Source organism: Coccinella septempunctata, chromosome 6 (genome assembly GCF_907165205.1).
Source record: "Coccinella septempunctata chromosome 6, icCocSept1.1, whole genome shotgun sequence".
Lineage (NCBI taxonomy): Eukaryota > Metazoa > Arthropoda > Insecta > Coleoptera > Coccinellidae > Coccinella > Coccinella septempunctata.
Window position 1 is genome coordinate 10548590 of NC_058194.1, and position 21784 is coordinate 10570373.

Sequence of the window (21784 nt, forward strand, 5' to 3'; positions counted from 1 at the left end):
ATTCCTACTCTAATGCTACACTACTTTCAGCAAAGAATAAACTGTTTTAGAATATGGGACGGTTACAAACTAAGCGCAATAATTCTGAAAAATTTAAATCTAAGTGAGTACGACTACGTGTCGAAATATTTATGCCCCTTTCTCTCATCACAGAAAAAAAGGGGTTATCGTTATTTGATCGATTTCATCGCACGCTCCTTAGCAACGGATTCCTTTATTGACTCGCAAATGTGACAACCCGTATTCATTTCATAAAAGTCCAACCATTCCACGAAGGCTTATACGAAGAGCCCATGGAGCAAACTATAGAAAACGAGACCATGATTTTGAAAAAAGAGAGTTCTGGCAATTTCTCCACAAAAAAATATGGAGCAGAGATCGAGGACGAAATACCCCTTTACATATTCGACATTCTACTGACGGAGAGAAAGTCGAGGTTGGTGGTGAAGTTCAGTACGAGGGATGGAGGCATCTTTGCTCAATCTTTCCTTCCGAATACTGATTTTGAATATATAAAATGCATAGCCGCTGCTATAATTCAGGTGAAACCCAGACGTATGAAGCCCAACGTTATAAAACTGAAACTGACGAAGCACGAACAGATAAACGAATTCAAAAACGATCCACATGAAGCGTTGCCTTGTATGATATCGTCGAAGAAATTCATGGAAAAACTCATAAGACTTTGTGACTACGAAGAGTTGGTGATACCTGACTATATGTGTGTAACGATAACGGATTCTGTGACTGATACAACCAAATGTGTACCTGTTGAAGTGTACAACAGGGCCATAGACAAACCATGGGACGGCGGTTACAGGAACATGAGGACAGGGATAGAATTCCACAACGCTTTCTCTCAGACAGGTCCTCGGCCCCCTGTTAGAGGTCCTGATCTGATGAGCACTAGGGATACACAAACCAGCTGGTGCAGAAACAGAAAATTGGACATGCCCTACTCGCAAGCTACCCAGATGTATAAAAACGACTTGTTTGTGTCATGTATAACTGACCGAATCCTAACCCCACGTCCATATGAGTGTTCAGAAGATCGCCAGAGACGCTTGAACACAGAAGCAAAGATCCGAACTATCCAGAGGTATTTCAGGGCTTGGAAAATGAGGAGAAGTTTAAAGAGACTGCACGCCGAGTACCAAGATCGCAAAATGAAAGAATTTGCTAGAAGAGAGGCGGAATTGGAAGATGATAGACGTAGAAGGAGGAAGGATCTTATTTGTCAAGTATTTCCAAAATCCAGGATCGATTTTGCAATGCTCTACGCTATCGCGGATAAATGGAAGCGAGGCGAAATTTCTAAAATATCTTCGATGTACTGTGGACCGGCTAAAGTTGCGGAGCTTGCGTTGCTTTCTGATAAGGAGGTGGAAGTATTCAAGGCTATTGAAAAGCTGCAACAAGTCGTAAAAAGAGATGCTGTTAAACAGAAAGAATTGAGTTATCTAAAAAAATTAGGTACGTAGAAATGAACCCTTTGCACTATAGAACTAATCAAAGTGAATTATTTTTTTAAAACACCATTGTTTTTCGAATTAGTGCTGATGATTTTGGGAGCACCGTCACATTTATTTATTCCTTTTGGCATGGAAGACATATAACTTGACAACTCACCATAGACTTATAATACATGGACTCACTGTCACGTGACTTTTCAGCAGATCCAGAGGTTGGGTGCATTAAAGAGAGAAGAGCTTATGCGTTCTAATCGAATAAGAAAGAGATGAACTGATTCCGTGTAGGCAATGTAAAAATCATATAATGGATGTAAACAAATATGTGACGCAGACGTTGCCCACAAGGTGTTCATACGTTGAGTATTATTCACATTATATTTATTCTTGAATGAAACTCACATAATTTTTATATTTTCCATTTCGAAGGAACGGTAAGGAATTCCTGTTTGCCTTCTCGGAAGCTCATTGAACATTTATCATGGAAAATTATTACAACTTTCGCAGACTTTGCCCATAAGGTGTTGATACGTTGATTATTATTCTCATTACATCTATTCTTGAATAAAACTCACATCTTTTTTGGCATAATTCATTTCGAAAGAATGCTATGGAATTCCTATTTGTCTTCTCGGAAGCTTGTTGAATATTTATTAAAGAAAATTTTCGCATAAACTTGTGTGTTCTATTACATTTTTACAGCTTGCCCACAAACTCTCCATCTTATTCAACCTACCGACCTCTCTCTCACAGGCGGAGTCCATCTTGTTTTAAGTCTATGCAACTCACTCGCCACTGGACCTATCTAGCAACGAAGCATAACGTGCGTTCAAAAAAATTTGTCGTCAAATAAGCTATGAAATTTAAAACGTGGATATTCCGTGTCAAAACGTAATTCTTAGCTTGTTCTAAAGCAATAGCTATACCATTCTTGAGGTGAATTGTCGAGTTAGCTTCATGGATTGTTGTTGTATTGAAATTATCAGCAAATTGTATAGATGGTTTTTACACCCGTTCAAAAAGCACTTACTATTCAATCGTACTTCAAAATCGGAGAGAAAAAAAGGAGAGTGGAGATATTCTATTCATATATATATTTCAGCGACAAAGATCCCAATGCAGATTATTGTCAATCTTTTTAAAGTACTGTTCCCGATGTTCGGACGTTTTCCGGTGAAACATATGTTCAAACAAAAAGAGAAGTGGTCAAACAAAGAAAAAACACCAGAGTTAATAATAGCAATAAAATTTATTGACCCTTTTGACCTTTCAAAAAATGTATAGGACATGTAATATAAAATAACATAAGAGAGAATAAAGAAGGGGTTAAATTGAATGGAGTCCGTAGGAAACACAGTACATGATGCTTTATTTATTTAGTACATATTTTCCACAAGCCATTACTTTGAAACCACTTGGTCTACGTCTACTCAATTAAATTTTCAGGAGAATGTGTTGAGTGGATATCCTCATCGACTACCATAGCAGCGAAACCTTAAATTCAGGACCGGCCCAGTAAAATTTGATTGAACTCAAATATAGCCAGAAATATGTTTATCGGAATTAATGAAAATGGAAAAATTATTTGGAAAGTACTAAAAAAACTGAATAAGCTATCTCATGATTGCGCATTTCGTTTCAATAAGTAGTTCATCAAGAACGACTATTCCACCGCGGTCAATATCGTATGTCTGATAACAAATGCTACAGTATGTTAATTTTTTGCTTATTTAAAACAAGATGCCGAAGAGAAAAATAAGCTCTATGCAAGGAGGGATGGACCGACTTATTACCAAGGATTATAGTTGATGGTTTATAATCATACAACGATTTTTTTTCTATTCAGAATATTTGAAGGAAATACCCCGGGAAATATCAGTTCAAAATAGCCATTCAGGGAAAGTTATGCGGTTAGACTAAATAGAGGGATGCATAAAATATGTATCCTCACATAATTTAATTTTTTTCCTAGAATTCAGACACTCTTCGTTATTTATATTGAAAAATCAATTTTTGATAGCTTTATTCATTTTCAACTAATAAAATCTCGTTTTCGAGAAAAGCATAATTGATCGAACGATGCGTAGGTAAGTCATATAGTGTGGAATTACATTAGAACTTGCATTTACCTAATAGGTGGATATCATGCTCACATTATAGGGAAACACCACAATTTTTTTTATTGCCTTCTCGCACCCATATAGAACGTCAATTTTATTTCTGTCTGTTTTCCGGTTTCTAAGAAGAAAAATTAAAATTGGTTTTCATATGCCATCTTTAGGGGGCTGTATCTGAGCAGGGGCTGCTCAAAAAAATTCATGTTGAAGATTAACTACTTTATGACTAGAAATAACCCCTTAAATTTTTTCTCAATTATTCATTTATGCCTTGTATTACATGACAATATAGTCATGTAATCTATGCTTCAATCATAGACATAGAGACATCGACATGGACTGTGCCTTCCCTTTCTATCTATGCATGAAATACGGTCAAAAAAAGTGACAGAGAAACGCACGTCGGGCATGCAGTTGTCTTTTTCTAGAATTTTGATTGGTCTACACTCACCTCTATGTGAACAAAAAAGAGACAGGTAAATGCCCGACGATCATTTCTCTCTTTCTATAAAAAAGCCAATTTCATGCTGCATGACATTGCTCAGTCCATGTCTCTATGTCTATTGTGTTACCAACAATGACGTTGCTCTTACGTTTCACGGAAACTCTTCTGTTCCACCAGAAATTGAGCATCTGAGTTCTCCTTTTTATTGCTTCAAATATTTTTTTGATGACTAGTTCATAAGGCTCATAGTTGATCAGTCCAATTTGTATTCACTAGAAAAGAACATCAATACACCTGTTAATATTTTCGAACAAAATATCCACCAATATATTGGAATTTGCATCTATATGTCTATTGTGCACATGCCAGATGTTATGAGCTATTGGTCGCATTCTCTTGGTTTCGATAAAATAAAAGAAACAATGAGTTACAATAACTTCGTGAAAATAAGAAAGTTTATACATTTAAATTCAAATTCAGATATTAAGCCTAGAGATCATCCAGAGCATGACAGGTTACACAAGTTGAGACCGGTTATAGATAAGTTGAATGATAGATTCAGGTCAGTTCTATTGAATCAGTACCTTCGCGTAGATGAACAATTATGTGCAACCAAAGGAAGAAGTTATATAAAGCAATACTTACCTGCTAAACCCCACAAATGGGGCTATAACAGTTGTATGTTCTTTGCGGAACAGACGGGTTTGCATATAACTTTGAAATATTTACCGGAAATGAAAACAACCCCAAATACAGAAAACCAGATGAACATGATTTGGGCTCAAGCGCTAACGTGGTTATTTGTTTGTGCCGAAATATCCCTAAAAATGAAAACTATCGAGTATATTTCGATAACTTCTACACCTCAATACCCCTTGTTGTGCAGCTAGCTCAATATGGCATTCATTGTCTCGGTACAGTGTGGAGATCAAGAATCTCAAACTGTAAACTACCTACTGAGAATGATTTGTCCGAGGAAACTCGAAGAAAATCTTACGAATTCGTGTGCGAAACAGAAGGAGTATAAATATCATCAGTTGTTTGGAAGGACAACAAAATAGTTACCCTTCTTTCTTCCTTCACTGGACAATTACTATTTTCAGTTATAAAAAGATTCGACAAAAAAGAGAGCTTATAGATGTCCAACGTCCCAATATCATGAAAGAGTACAATATATACATGGGCGGAGTTGATCTACTTGACAGCTTGATTGGACGCTACAAAATTAGAATGAGGACAAAAAAATGGTACATGCGGTTGTTTTACCATCTCATCGACATGGCCATCATAAACGCATGGATTTTATATAGAAACAGCGAGAGAGAAAAAGGAGATAAATATCTGCCCCTAGCTAAATTCCGTGCCGAAATTGCCTATTGTTTGTGCAATCAGGAAAAAACTTTATATACAAGAAAAAGAGGAGGACCAAGTGATCTTGAAAAAATTATTCAAAAGAAAAAACAATGCTCATCTACTACATATATACCTCCAAAGGACGTTCGTCAAGACGCCTATAATCACTGGCCACTTCATGACGAAAAAAGACAAAGATGCAAATTACCACGATGTTCATCATTCTCCTTCATAAAATGTTCGAAATGTGGATTACATTTTTGTCTAAACAAAAACAATAACTGTTTTATAAAATTTCATACAAATTAAAAACATTTTGTAATTTTATGCATCATGACACAATGTATCAGAAATGATACATTTGATTTTTTGATATACATTTCAAAAAATGTACAGGGTGGGCAAAATTCGTTGTCTACTGAGGGGATCTCGAGAACTATAGCAGCTAGAAGAAAACGGACGACACATTCTCGAGCTCCTTTTTCATTACTATTCCAAATCTGAAAACAGATCCAGCCTAACGGTCATAGATTTTGAGTTATGTACGAAAATTGAGAAATTGTCATTTTCAATGAAGCTGAATAACTCGTTTATTTGAACTCGTATTCGGAATCCGTTGTTGCATTCTACAGGCACTTTTTTATGAGGAATTCGAATATGATATCATTAAATTTTTTCATCCAGTCATTTTCGAGATATGACAGGAATTTCCGATTTTTCAAATGTAAACAATGAAGTGAACAAGTTGAAAGTTTTCTTATTCTACTGCAATTTTTTTGCTGATTTCAAAAATGTATCATATGTTGCTATTCACATTAATATAACATAAGAAAAAAAAATCAATAGTTTTTCCTGCTTTTCGATTCACTGTTGAATTTTTAGTAGGCTGGCGTAACCATAGCAGCCCTTGAAAATGCATTATATTTTGTGAACCTGAGCCTCTATGATTGAAATCATGGATTGCTGAATAAATATTTCGATGATTAATTTGCCATCGTTTGTTCTCGCGATGTTTGGCATGCTTATCTTACGATGGTTCTCAATTCGAATAGTACCGTGGACAGACGTTCCTATTTTTCATCATCTTACTTTTGTGAAAATTATAGATAGCTTTCGTATTTTATTTATATTACTGACTCTTTAAATTTCTTTCATGAATTGAAAAACGATAATTGAATAAATTTTCTTCTTCAATAATCAGAGGAAAGTCTTTTACTCTCTTTTAAAGGATATCGATCTCGATATATAAAAGAAATAATTATTCGACAGTCTGTGATTCCTATCACACAAGGTTGAGTTCACATAGGATTATGTGGAGTACACAAACCATAATGCATTTTCAACAGTTGCTATGGTTACGCTAGCCTACTTAAAATTCAAGAGTGAATCGAAAAGCAAGAAAAACTATTGAATTTTTTTTCTTATGTTATATTCATGTGAATAGCGACATATGATACATTTTTGAAATCAGCAAAAAAATTTAAGCAGAATGAAAGGACTTTCAACTATAGTTTATATTTGAAAAATCAGAAATCCCTGTCGTATCTCGAAAATGACTGGATCAAAAAATTTCACAATATCATATTCGAATTTCTCATAAAAAAGTGCCTGTAGAATGTAACAACGGATTTCGAATACGAGTTCAAATAAACGAGTTATTCAGCTTCATTGAAAATGACAATTTCTCAATTTTCGTTCATAACTCAAAATCTATGACCGTTAGGCTGGATCTATTTTCAGATTTGGAATAGTAAGGAAAAAAGAGCTCGAGAATGTGTCGTCCGTTTTCTTCTAGCTGCTATAGTTTTCGAGATCCCTTCAGTAGACAACGAATTTTGCCCATGCTGTACTGTTCTGATTTTTTTAATGATTTTTTCCCATTCTACTCAAGAAGATACATATCAAAATATTTTTTTTTTGAGAAAACAAAATTGATCAGTGTAGGGTTAGGTCATCCAGCTTTATTTGTTCACGTTTGATTTTTTCATCGCGCGATCCAACTACCAACGCCATCGCCCGATCGCGCGATCCTTTGCCAATTAAGACATAGGGTAAGTATAAGGCATTACAAATTGAGTCTAAGTATTTTTTTTAATCAATTCACATATACAGAAGTTAGATAAACTCGGTTCCACTAAGCAATGAACTAACGTCATCAGTCAGAAGTACAACATCGTTGCTAGACTGTCAAAATGGTCCTAGATTCTAATATTGACATTAGTTATGACGAGTTTTTATGCGCATTGAAAATTTTCAGGTTTTATTGCGTTTTATTCCGACAGTTCGGTGAAAATGAACTGTTATGTTTTGTTGGATTAATATAATTTTCACACCCTATTTTGGAAATTGAAAAATAACAGGTCTCTTGATGTCAATAGTTTTTTAAGTTGCAGTCAAGGTGAAGTGACTGGTAAAAAGTATTTAGATATATCGGAATTTTTATTGTAAGACTACTTAACATTGGGTCCTTCGATCGCTTACCCGCAATACGGGGCAAGTGAACGCATTCCGACTTTCACTATTTATTTATTTAATTTTTGTTTGCAGAAAAAAGCACGCTTCTGTATGCTTGCCTCCTCATTTTTTTTTATAGATTAGAAAATGCTCTATCTTATATGTTTTAATTTTCCTAGCTTCAACATACGAAAAAGGACATGGTTTGAAAAGCAAAAGTGCGCACAGTTGCCCCGAATGACTCTACAAGTTGTTCGAAAACAAAGATATAGATCGAAGTAACACTTTTTTAAATGCAATACCCTTGACATGAAAGATGGAATGACAAGCACAAATTATATTGAGTTTCTTCAGATTACTTTGTAGCTCAGAAGCACCCTTTACGAGATAATGGCGAAATTTCGAAAATATGGAGTTTTTTAAAATAGGAATTAATGAAGAAACTAGTTACGCCAGCGATACAGACAGAATTTTTCGAGTAGACAAGTTGGCTACTCTTACATATAGAAGAAAATTTTAACTCGGTAATATACAGAGTAATAATAATTAATTCTCAAATATCAACTACTAATAATAGTCCAAAACTTTTTTATTTCAAATGGCACACCCTATATCTCGTTGAACGTAAAAATGAATTTCGAAACTATATTCATAAAATATTCCTACATCTAAACCTGATAGTTTCTGAGCAATTTTCGATTTTTAATTCAAAACTAGTAATCCCGTCAATGGTCCTTCTAAGGTATAAAGTAATTTGAAGAAAATCATCATAATTTGAGCATGCCATTCCTTTTTTGAGGTCGTTACATTCAAAAAAGTGTAACTTTGGTCTATATCTTTGTCTTCGAAGAACCTTTATATATGACAATAATTTCAAATTGTGCTTTTAAACACCCCACACATTCAACAAGGAAAGATTTTCAAAATATCTTCATTTACTCCCTCAAAAGGAGCGCCGCGTCTGGGGTAGGCCACCCGGTATATCTTCTTATCATGTTTCAGTGTGGTCGAATTAAGAAGAAGTAATAGATTCTAGTAAAGGCGTTCTATGTCACAAAATCGTACATATGTGAATAATCGTATTCACAAAGTTTCTAAAAGCGTCCATTTTTTTCTGAATTTTGAGTCGAATCTTCATATTTATGATGGTTTCCGTAAATAATTTTGAATTTGATTTTGGAGTATTAGGACAATTTCCATTTGCGAATTTCACTCGAAATCTGAAGTTGCTCGATTCTAGGTTTTATTACAGGACGAGCGACGGTCGCCTCCACTAAATGAATATGAATAATTATTCATTTATTTTTCAACACAAATTTTCATTCCACTTTGTTCGCACTAGAAACTGCAGTATTTATCTTTTAAAATAAAACTTATAGATTGTGAGCATCCGATAAAAAGGCGATTTAAAATTTGTTTATATAGGATATTCACGATAATATAAAAAATTTGCAGTCTACTATTTCGAGAATTCGAGAAGACGTAGTCTTGGGACGAAAAAATATAACTGACAAAGGGTATAATGGTTGTTCTGCAGAACATATTTTTAAATCTTCCTGAATGAGGTTAGAATTGAACAATTTCTTGTTTTTGTATTCAAACAAGCTTTATATTTATTCGTGTAATCAGTAAATAGAGTTGCTCTTGAAATCATTTTCTCTTTTTAGCAGAGCAAATCTCGGGAAATAGTGTAGAAAAGCTTCATTTAAGGGGAGAAACCTATAATTGAAATATATTTGAAAGTCAACGACTCACCCTGTAGAACACAACTGAAAAATAACTGAAAATCATTTTCGATTTCAAAAACTATGCGTCCAGTATATCGAAAAAAATAACATTGTCGGAGTTGGTCAATTCTGAAAAAAAAAACAATTTATCCAATATATCGAATGACTCATTCTTGCCACACAATTTTTCAGGAGAACCAACTAAATGGTACTGCAGTTACAAATATCTCCCAGTGCAGTTGGATTCCTTAGAAAATCAGAAAGCGAGAGAAATAGATGCTCTTTATCAGAAAATCGTTGATAGAAGTGTGTCAGAGCCCAAAAGAATGGACGCTTTGTTCGAGCTAAAATTATCTCTTAGAAACGACGATTGTGAAATAGCCATCGAACTAAATAAACTCATAGATAGAGCGTTGAGCCTTCTTTCAAGAGGTTTTTCAAACAGAAAAGTCGAGGTATTGCAAAAAAGGATCGACTCAGCCATGATGTATCATTTCAAGCAGAAAGAATGTTTTGATTTCCTAACGGCAAAGCAAGAAAAAACGAAGAAGGAGTTCATGAAGAAGAATCTCTTTGTTTGTCAACGTTGCGAGAAAATGAAAACACTGGATCTCTTCAAATTCGATGCAAGAACTCAACAGATCAACATTTGTAACGCTTGCAGATGGTTAGATAGGACTGTGCAACCTTGGGCTGACCTATCTCCTTATCATTTCATCCTTGATCAAATTAGAAAAATGGAACGCTTAAATAACTCTCCATCTTCAGTTGCTTATATTCTTCAAGATGAGGATATACATCATTTGGTTACCCGAATTTGGCATTCACATTCTGCAATTTCTGAATGCAAGGACATATATAATTTGAGGATGTTGCGATGGAATAGAGATGAAGATTGGTCGCCTTGGAACTGTATTTTATTAACTCTTGAAGAAGGAAAGGCCCATGTTAAAATCGAAAATCTTGAACGGGTATATGAAGAGGAGTTCATAAATCATATTTTCAACAAGCACGCTCTAGCAAAGAAACATTTTAAAGATCTTATTTCAATCGAGCGACAGTTTAAAACCCTCCATAAGGTATCATCTGTCGATGGTCTCGACCCAAATGGATATAATGATTTTCGAAAAATATTCAAGATTGACCGTAGTAAACGTCTTTACTTTTAAATTATGTGGTCGTAGTTTGTTTAATAAAATATTTGTAGACGAATTTTATACTCACCTACTTTGATCTTGGTTTGATCAGTAACATTTTATACTCAAACCAGAGGACCCAACAGACGTCCTGTAATATAACATTGAACGCAACGTCGAGTAACTAGTGAAATTTTTTGCCTTATATTTGCATATTCATATTCATATTATCCTGTTTCTCCATAGTTACCGAGGTACCCTTCAGAAGCTCCGTAAAGCTTGTACGAGTTCGGAAAAAAACAATCACTATACGCTTGACTGGCAAGTTTTCTCGTTTGAGGTTGCTTATCGAAGGGGACGTTGAATTTTTGAAATATTGAAAGCATCGGAAATATTGTACTTTGAACTCCGCTTGTAATTCTGAAATTGATTTGAAAAGACAATGCGTGAAGAGTCTGACAGTACACCCATATTATTATTGGAACATATATGGTCAGTGTAGATGACACCATGAGAATCATTTTTGCCGTACGACATTTAAAGGAAAGTGTACCCATTGTGTGAGTTAAGATTAAAACAGAAACAAGTAACAAGGGTCTAAATCTCACAGATTTATTGCTCGAAATCACGACCGGTCTTGGGATGTCTAAACGCATCCCATCTTCAGGTTCCTACAAAAGATTTTTCTGAGTTGTTACCTAGGTAACAAAATGACAAAAAAATACCAACCTGTGATGGACTACAGTTAGAAACTAGGAATTCGGTTATAAAATTTAAAAAAATTGAAATATATTTGAAAAAAATTTCAAAAATTTAAAAAAATTAAAGAATTTAAAAAAATTAAGAAATTCAAAAAAAAATTGAAAATTAAAAATTTAAATTTTATAACCGAATTCCTAGTTTCTAACAGTAGTCCATCACAGGTTGATATTTTGTTGTCATTTTGTTACCTAGGTAACAACTCAAAAAAAAATCTTTTTTAGGAACCTGAAGATGGGATGCGTTTAGACATCCCGAAACCGGTCGTAATTTCGAGCAATAAATCTATGAGATTGAGACCCTTGTTACTTGTTTCTATTTTAAGACATTTACCCCGACATTTATCTTTGAGCAATATTCTACTGAGTGTGGTCAGTTATGTTAGGTGTAAAACTTCAAAGTTACGGTTCCTGATCACATCTTAGTATTTTTGAGTGCTCAATTCAGAAAAAGTGAAGAATTTTACCAGGCGGAAAAACTTTCAATGTTCGTGATTCTACGTCAAAAATAAGCCCTGCTTCCTCTCCAGGATACAATCAAAATACCCGCGAGAAGGTAAAAAACTGAAATCGATCGAATGTCGGATCTGTTAGACGTCAATGTGAATTAACTGTTCAGCAAAATGGTTCACACTTCGAACATCTTCTTTAAATTCGTATTTGACTGTATAATCATTTGTATGCACCATATCAAATTACGATGCCTCGTACGTCCAAAAATCGCAGTCCGAATTTGCTCCAAATTAAATAAAGATTTCAAGAGTCATTTTTATTGTGGGAAAAAGTTATTAGACATATTCTAAATCAATGAATATCAAAATTTGGTTGTTTTCAAGATAAATGAAGATATTGTGAACTGGCTTCCACAAATGGAATTTTCACGAAAATCGAGCCCAGGACTACTTTCAACGTTTTCATCTATCTAGTCTGACAGAAACAGCCAAAATCAAGCAATTTGGCATAGTAGAACTAAATTGGGCCGGCTAGTCTTGCCGACGTTGTCGTTGAATTTGATTGCCTGGTTCTGATACTCTAGAATTTTCATGATAATTTCAATTACAAAATAAATAATTGTAAGCGAAAAAAACATGATTTTTCATGGTCAACATTAAAATTGAAGTCATATAAGATAGAAATAAAATAGAAACAAAATTATTTTCGTTGATGTTGATCTTCTGGCTATTTCTACTTTTTTGCACTTGCTGAACCAACTAACATTTTGTTATGTTTTCTTCAACAACTTCAACTTCAACAACAAGTTGAAGGATTCTTTCTTATACATGCACTATAAATAAATTAAGTATATTAATTATATAATTTTAAACTGAGGAAGAGTATGATAGGCAAAGAGCCACCTTAAATGGGCTTACAATTTAATTAATATCAGAGAAGTTGCCTTATTATGAAAATTGTTTAAAATGTAAAACTTGATTCACTCAAAAATAATCAAGCTCGGGAATAACTCCATATTCTTTTATTATTATCTATCAAACTAATTGCTTAATAATTTTTCATGAGCCAAAATGCCTTATGTTGAGAACTCTATGATTTTTTCATATATTTGAGTGATGACAGATATTGAAAAATCTTTTATTACACTTTAGTCAATGTTGAGAAGCGAGAAAGGTAGAAACCGACTCCATTTAAATGTGATTATCGTTGTCAATCATTTCTATTGTGCTTGGTTTTACTAAAGACAAGTCTGCTTTTATACTTTTCAAAAGATTACAAATACTGAAAATCATTGCTATTACTGAAGAAACACTTCCCAAAAATCTGCGAGTGTTGGATGTATGTTTGGATTTATAGACTGAAGATGTCCGATGCATCAGAACCAGAAAGGTAATGCATGATGTGAATGCATTTCTCCCATTTCATGATCACTATTGAAATTTGAATAACACATAACTGTTATGATAATATATTATCATTTTCCCAAGGAATCTTCTGAGGAGACATCCCGTACTATCAACAATGTCTTACAACTTGCTCATGAGTTGTCGATTGATCATAACTTGGTCATTAATCCTGAGAAGTCGAGGCAATGTGTTTGGTCAGCAAAAATTCTGCTACTTTCTTAAAATCTAATATGACCATCAAACTGAATAATGATAGCCTAGTATTCACAGATGTTGCTAGAGATTTGGGTTTGCTCCTAGATACTGATTTCGCATCTCCGAACATCTAAAAACATTGATTTCAAGGGCATATTCCAACCTGAGACATATTTACCCCAACCGGCATATACTTGATAAGAAGACCAAGAAAACTCTTTGCAAATCTCTTGTCTTATCCCAATTTACATATTGTGATTTCATCTATGGGCCGTGTTTGACTAAGATTAATCAGGAAAGGATTCAGAAAGTGCAGAAAGCATGTTGTAGGTTGGTATATGGTATAAGGAAGTATGATCCTGTCACTTATAAGGGAGGATGGGGTCCTCTTTATGGAGTCGAGGAGAAATTATCATTTGGGTTCCTTCATGCATAAACTTATTTTTAATGCTGATGCTCCACCATTCTTCAAAAAGAAATTCGTTCGACATAGTAACATTCACTAGAGACTTATAAGATTTCAAGATAGATTCTTGCTATCAAGGCATAGAACAGCCAAAGAAGTTTAATTTTTCGATCCATCAAATTTTATAATTCTCTTCCAGGTGACTTCAAGTTGTTGAACATAAATAAGTTCAAGATTAAAATTAACGGGTATATACTGAGTGGGCAATAATGTTTTTGATCCCAATATTTATAAGTTATATGCTACATTTTGTGAGATTTGGGTGCTCATCGGGTATATTTCATTTGATTTACTCATGTGCTGACTTGGTGTTATTGTTTATTGTAGATACATTGTTTTATATTAATTCATTGCTGGTCAGTGGGAGGTTGAGTTTGAATAGCAATATGCTAGACTTCGCCTTTGCTGACTTGGTCATGAGAGTATGTATTTTTTATATAGGTTTCTTTATAATAAAGACGTCATTTATTTATTTATGTGGAAACTGCCTTTGTTGTATTAATAATATCACCAGTAAGTTTAACAATTCATGATAAGAAGGAAACAATAAGAAACACAAATCTTCATATATCCAGCATTCAACAGCTAACAGCTGGTTTCCAGTTGATCGCTCCTTTTTCGGTGAACCATAAATGTGTTTCTTTCTTAGCAGATTCAGCGGCATCAGATCCATGGATGCCCCGTTTATTTCACAGAAATTCAAGGTCTACCACAAGGCTCGCCAATCGACAGGAACCAGAATATGAACAAACATGCATATATTCTTCAATTTACTGATAACAATACCTCGATATTCCACCACAAAACACTGAAAGAATGTATAGAAAAACTAAAGTAGGTGGCATGGATGAGACGATGGAGAATACAACCCAACCTTGCAAAATCAGAACCCATCATCTTCAATCCCAAAATCAACGCAAGATCCAAGATCTTCCTATATAACTTGAAAGTGACACGATTAAATTCCAAAAGAAAACGGCTGATACTTTATCGGACTATGGGCATGACTATGGGCATACAAATCATACAATATTCTCAAATTCACCAAAAACAGTTTTAAGTATAATGGGAGCACCAGAAAAATCACAAAACTAGGACACTCCAACAACCCACTCCACAACCCCTCCAATCAACTTTTTTACCAGATCACCTGAAGAGGTTATATCATTATCGAGCCATTGCCACTAAATTAGAGAGTCTACGCCAAAGGCAAATTTGCCAGCTTTGTATCTTTTCGAACACCTCAAATCTTTAGCATAACAATTATTACTTTCCAATAGTTAGTAATGAAGTTGTATATTGTATTTTTGTTAAACCGGCTGGAAGACTGCGGTCGATAGCCGTTTGATTACCAGATCAATAAATTTGATTTTTTCTCGCTCTCTCTCTCTCTCTCTCTCTTTTCCTCCCATTTCTAGAACGGCGATCTTTATCTTTGAAATTCTATGAATCATATAATGATATTTTTAAATATTTGATAGGAATGAACAACATATGCATTTTTCCAGACTGGAACGAATTTGAAAGAAACAATTGATGCTTGGAATATCCGTACAAATGTTTGGCTCAGAACTGTTGCTTACGAACGTGCTAAGAAATATCCAACTCTTATGACATTTGGTCTATCAGCTTTATGGCATGGATTTTACCCTGGGTATTATATCACTTTCGCTAGTGGAGCCATCTTCACTTCAGCTGCAAGAATTGTAAGTTCAATCTTTGTGACTGTGTATTATATTAGCTGTACATTTTCGTTTGCAGGGACGTCGACATGTAAGACATTTCTTTCTGAAGACTAATGAATTGAAAGCCTTCTATGATGTTATTACTTTGATCATCACTCGTTTAGTGATTACATACATAACCTTCCCATTCGTTCTTCTAGAACTTGGACCAAGTCTTCAAATTTACATGTAAGTGAAGTGAGACCATTTCTTTGTTACTTTGCGATTACAATGAACTAGTCATATTATATGAATATCAAAAATATTTCTGTAGGTTAAGGAATTCTATTCGAAGTTCGAATAGGTATCTCAGCATCGGTGCTATATAGGAGCATGGTTGTCAATCCAAAATTACCTTAAAATTTGACAAGGCATTCAAAAATGCAATAATATACAGGGTTTTCCATATGAAATTAGAAAGTTGATACCAACTGGAAAAAAAATGGAGCACCCTAAGATGGATTATAAAAACTAAAAGTTCAATCGATTACAGAGAAGTTTTGTATTCGACTTTTTCTTGTAGCTCTTGTTTCCACAATAGGGTATAGGGACACATTAACTCGGACACCCTGTACATGGCGAAGAATGTTTAATCAATAGAGAAGCATGCGTCTTTCTAGACGCGCCTGGAGGTACTGAAAAAACACCTCAATTTAATTTTTTGCTAGCTCAAATCAAAAAAGATTATAGAATAACTCTAGCAGTAGCTTACAAAGCAGTCAGTGAAGAAGGATATCGGACAGCACCTCTGCTTTGAAGTTGCCACTGAATCTCACTCACGAGAAGACCCCAAGATAGGGGTCTTCTACTAAAATTACACATGTAATTTCAGTAGAATATAGTAATCTAGGTAAAATACTTCAGTGATGCAAATTGCTTCTGGGACATGTTTACAATGACCCATAAAAAATCCATAGCAGCTCTGAACAGAACTCTGAAGGACTTGAGAAATAGTTCACAAATCATGGTAGGAATGGTTGTGATACTAGCTGGAGACTTTCGACAAACTTTACCGGAAATTCAGAAGATCACATCTGCATGCAGCTTTAATTTCAACAGCAGATGAAATTAAATGCAAATTTCATCATAAAATGATGATAGTACAGGACATTATTATTAGGATGATGCCATGAAAAGAGGATATGGTAGTTTAAAAAAGGATGCGGACGGGTTCGTGTCACTTGCTATAGAATATCATCAATTGGTAACTGTCAAATTTAAACTATGATCAATGTTCATATTAAAGAGCTCCATAAAACAAGACAGTGAATGATATAAATCTGAGAATCTTGAGAATAGTATCAGGGAAATTATGAGACATAAAGTTCCGGACAACGAGCACAGTACCTACTACCCTGTAGAGTTCCTGCAGTCTTTAAAATTGTAAGATGTGCCACCACATAAGATGTAAATCACGTTAGGTGGGCCAATTATACTAATGTTTCATTTAGAATCACCTAGGCTATGTAACGGTACAGGGCTGAAATTGACACAGCTAGGTCGAAATATCATTGGAACCACTTTTTAACAGGAGTTGGCAAGGGCGACAAAGTACTCATCCCTGGCATACCAGTTATACCTATACCGCCACATTTTAAATTTAATTGGGGAACAACTGGTCTCACAGGATGTTCTTTTACTATTACGCTTTCATGAATTTAGAATGGATCGTACAGTTTGAGTTATTTTGTAGTATCTATCCTGAAATTTCTTACAATTCCTAGATATTTGGATGCCACAAAAAAACACTATGAAATGTTGAATTTGAAATTTTCACACGAAAAACTATTATATATGAATAAAAGAAAATCAGCCAAATTACATCGGTGAAACTATCTTTGCACTACATATGGATCTTCTGACATTATTGCTGCACTAAGGAAGCCTACTATGAAAGCAAATTCTATTGGTAAAACAAGATCTAGAGCTTTGGAAATTATTTTACCAATGGAATTCAATATCAACGACTGAGTGATAAAACACAACATTGAATGGAATATTTTTTTGTTACAGGAGACTGTATTGGTGTTTGCATATCTCAGCAGTGGCGTTGTGGGTGTTAGGACCTTTTATTATACCCAAACCAAACCGACCCAACCAACGAAACCCTGGAAATGTAAATGTGAATCAGATCGAAAATACCCTCAGACAAGTTGGTCCTATTACTAACAGTTCATCGTAACCACATCAGGCGGATTCTGATGAATTTGTTATAAAAATGAATTGAATGTTTGTTTAAACTACATATATTTTTATAAAATTATATGTCAAACGGGGTTTTTTCTAGAAACTTCTCTCGAATAAATAAAATTATTATTTAATAATTAAACTCAATAAAACTGAACCATCAAGTATCAATATTTTATTTTTCAACGCTTTTGATCCTAATAAGGGAGGCAGATTTTTAAACACACATTTGCTTCTTTTGCTTCTTTCATTTTCATTGTAGATAATGATTTCAACTGTTTTGTTTTTTATGCCATTTCCATTTGGGTATCCCAAATTGATTGATTTTGACTGTTTCTGGTACTTCTAGACTAGATAGGTAGGTAAGAACATTGAAAGGAGTTCTGGGCTCGATTTTCGTGAAAAGTCCAAAACTGAAAACCGGTTCACGATAATATCTTCATTTCTCTTGAAGATATGACCAAATTTTGATATTTTGTCGATTTCGAAAATGTGCCGTAACTTCTTTATTTATCTAGAATGAAAAAATTATCGGGTAAAAAATCTGTTTGGTCTTTGTCACAGTTCTTTTTCAGTACTGCTAAGCTACCACACACCTCAGCTTCTTTATTGTTTCCCAAGACCAAAGACAAGACTAATAAACTCAACAAAAATAATATAGTTTACAAAATTAACTGTGGAATATATAAGGGGGTCTATATTGGACAGACTGGAAGAAACCTAAAGACCAGATTGAGGGAACATCAAAGAGACTGTGAGAATAGAAAACCATCGACTGGTCTGTCCACTTACACAGATATAAGCGTATGTTCTTGGAGTCTTTTGAGATTAAATGTCTGTCCCATACCTTTAATCTGGCCACGGAGTAACAGGAAATTAATTCAATTCATTGTAACATCGTTGATATAATAATGGGTATAGATGGAGTTACGTACTACCTTGGTATAAATTCTACTTTGAGTAGGTTTTGACATCTTGACGTTTGACATTTATGACGTGTCGATCGGTTGACATACATTTTTATCGATGAGATGAATTTGGTTATATTCTGCCTTTTGTCAAGGATTTTAATGTTTTAACTGAGAAATTTTTGATGTGTAGATGTATTTATCGCGGTTGTTGTTTTGCTCATTGTTTTGTTCATTACAGGTTCAGTTTCAATGTGAGATTTCATGGCGTTTCTGACTCTCTGCTCTAAATTAGCCCTATTAATGACTGGATTCTTGAAAATTTTATTTTCAACATATCCCCACACGAAGAAATCTAAAGGATTGAAGTCTGGTGATCTTGCTGGCCAGGCCATAGGACCATGCGTTCCCATCCACTGACTTTCGAATAAACTATTCAATTTGTTTTTAGTTCGTTGCGAATTATGGTCAGGTGCGCCATCCTACTGATAAGAAAGCAACCTAGATTCACTGAGAGGAATATTGTCAATAGAGTTCAAAGTTTTTTCATATATTTTAGGTCCCAGAGATCTTCCGTTCACAATTGCAAGCCATACATTGAATCCAAACTTTCCTTGCCAGTTTATTTGTCTACAAATATTTTCATTTTGGTTTGACCAATAGTGTTCATTATGTCTATTGACTAGCGCGTTACTATTGATTCTCACTTCATCTATCCATATAACTTTAAATTTACATGAACGGAAAGTTTCAATTCGTATCATAGAGATGGATATTTATTGGTAGTGGACAATTTTGTGGTCAATGACTTCATAGAATTATACCAAAAATGCAAATTATTAAAATTGTGATTTTGTCTTGAGTAAGGAAGTAAGATATCGACATATATATATAGATATGTTAAAATTCTATATATATATATATATATATATATATATATATATATATATATATATATATATATATATATATATATATATATATATATATATATATATATATATATATATATATATATATATATATATATATATATAATTTTAACATATCTATATATATATATGTCGATATCTTACTTCCTTACTATATATATATATATATATATATATATATATATATATATATATATATATATATATATATATATATATATATATATATATATATATATATATATATATATATATATATATATATATATATATATATATATATATATATATATATATATATATATATATTTATCCAGCATACTATGTTGCGTCCATACATTGTCTTTGGGCCATACACTATTGCGTCCTGAATAATACTGCGTCCGTATACTGGACGCAACATTGTTTTTCAAAGTTTTCTCTGGTATTTCGAGGGATTCAACGACAGGAGTGGTCGCAAATCGTGAAGGACGTCGAGAGCTATCTTTGGGACAACTATAGATTTCATTCATCTTTTGATAAAAGAGTTATTCTATGTTGAAAAACGTATCTTCAGACGCAGTAAAGTGCTTCTCATGAAACCTAAAGTATATTTTTAGTGCACGCAAATTCCGCTTCGGGGGCGCTGCAAATGATGAAAACTGATATACAGTCAATATACATCTTTCACACGACGCATAATGTTGCGTCCTAAATCTGGCAACTGTGTATACAAGTAAACCAAGTTGTATTTGCACAACTGAAATGATTTAGCTTCCTAGGCTCCAAGGTCATCCCGAAAGTCTGTTAGCTGAAGAATTGGATTCTGTCTCTAGAGCAATAGCAGGTCCGATTGAAGTGCCCTTATGGTGTTCTTTTGACTGATATTGTCATTATTATTTTTTCGAATGAAAAAAAATTATAAATCACGTGAATTGTATTCCACTACAATTAGAAATCAAACGATAACACATAGACATGAAAGGTATCGCTTTATCCGCTTATGCTTATGTCATCTCATTCCACTTGTGAATTAAAAACATTTTTTATTCCACTGGATGAATAAACGTCAACTTCCCTTGTTGCTAGAGGCAAGTGTATTTGCCTCTTCATTTCCTTTAGTTCCCGAGGGACCAGGGACCTAGCTATAGAGTCATACGGTCATACAGAGCAGTTTTTGTTGATCGGTCGTCCTGTAGGCCATCTGGCATTTGTGAATTGGTGTATTCTCCAGATTCTATGTTCTTATGTTGTTATCTACTACTTTCTTCATCGTCTTCAATAGAAACAATGTTGAATTAATTCTTTTTGAAGATTGTGGGTCCCATTTTGGTGTGAAGGGAACTTTTGTCCTTCTCCATTTTCTGTGTATATGACTCATTCCAAGCAGCTTCTGGTTATCTTCAGAAGATGAGTACGAATCTCTTCTAGGATTTTTCTTTACACTTCTGGTGATCTATATAGATTGAAGGTGTTCATTGCCCACTCCAAACATCGTCTTTTAAATATCCCAATCTTCCTTACGAGGATTCTTGGTCTATATTGCTGTATCGATTCTAGTTATGGGTTTACTACCTGTGAAGGTTGTTTTGGGAAAACTGAAAGATCGTTCCTGTTCTCCTTCGGTGAATTATCCGTCTGGCTTATTGAGCGATATTGTGGGGTTGATTACTCCTTTTGCCATGACCTTTTGTATTCTGAGTGCTGTGGGATTAGAAGTGACATTACCACAAAAATTAAAAAGTACTACAAATTATGTAAACTCTTGTATATATGTAGTGTCCTTGTTATATATTAATTAATAAGGACTGTCTGTCAAAGTGTATATCACAGAGATGCGAGATCTGATTGAATTTAGAACAAATCATATTGTACACATATGACTGAAACAATATATTTGTTCTGGGCGTAGTAAGGTTGAACAAGCGTACGGTTCTAGAAGTTGGGCGTCCTACATGAAATCCTACTCTAGCGAGTAGATATGCCATTCAAGGGTCCATGAAGGAACCTCAAACAAATAACGCCCTTCCTGACATCAAGCTTAACTGCACCGAATTTATTCAACAAAACAGCAT

General features: G+C 34.2%; 1 protein-coding gene across 4 annotated transcripts in view; it reads left to right on the forward strand.

The window, feature by feature from the left end:
* LOC123315825 (lysophospholipid acyltransferase 2) overlaps positions 1-18047 on the forward strand; it is a 120905-nt gene extending 102858 nt beyond the window's left edge. For 2 of the 4 annotated variants that reach the window (XM_044901693.1, XM_044901694.1), the window contains exons 7-9: positions 15488-15685; positions 15741-15892; positions 17717-18047. In XM_044901693.1, coding sequence (XP_044757628.1) covers positions 15488-15685; positions 15741-15892; positions 17717-17885 — 519 coding nt within the window. In that variant the 3' untranslated portion in view covers positions 17886-18047. Of the gene's footprint in view, positions 1-158; positions 1474-9757; positions 11456-15487; positions 15686-15740; positions 15893-17716 lie in introns of those variants that run through there. The other 2 variants (XM_044901692.1, XM_044901695.1) reach the window with 2 other exon arrangements.
* The last annotated feature ends 3737 nt before the right edge of the window (positions 18048-21784 follow it).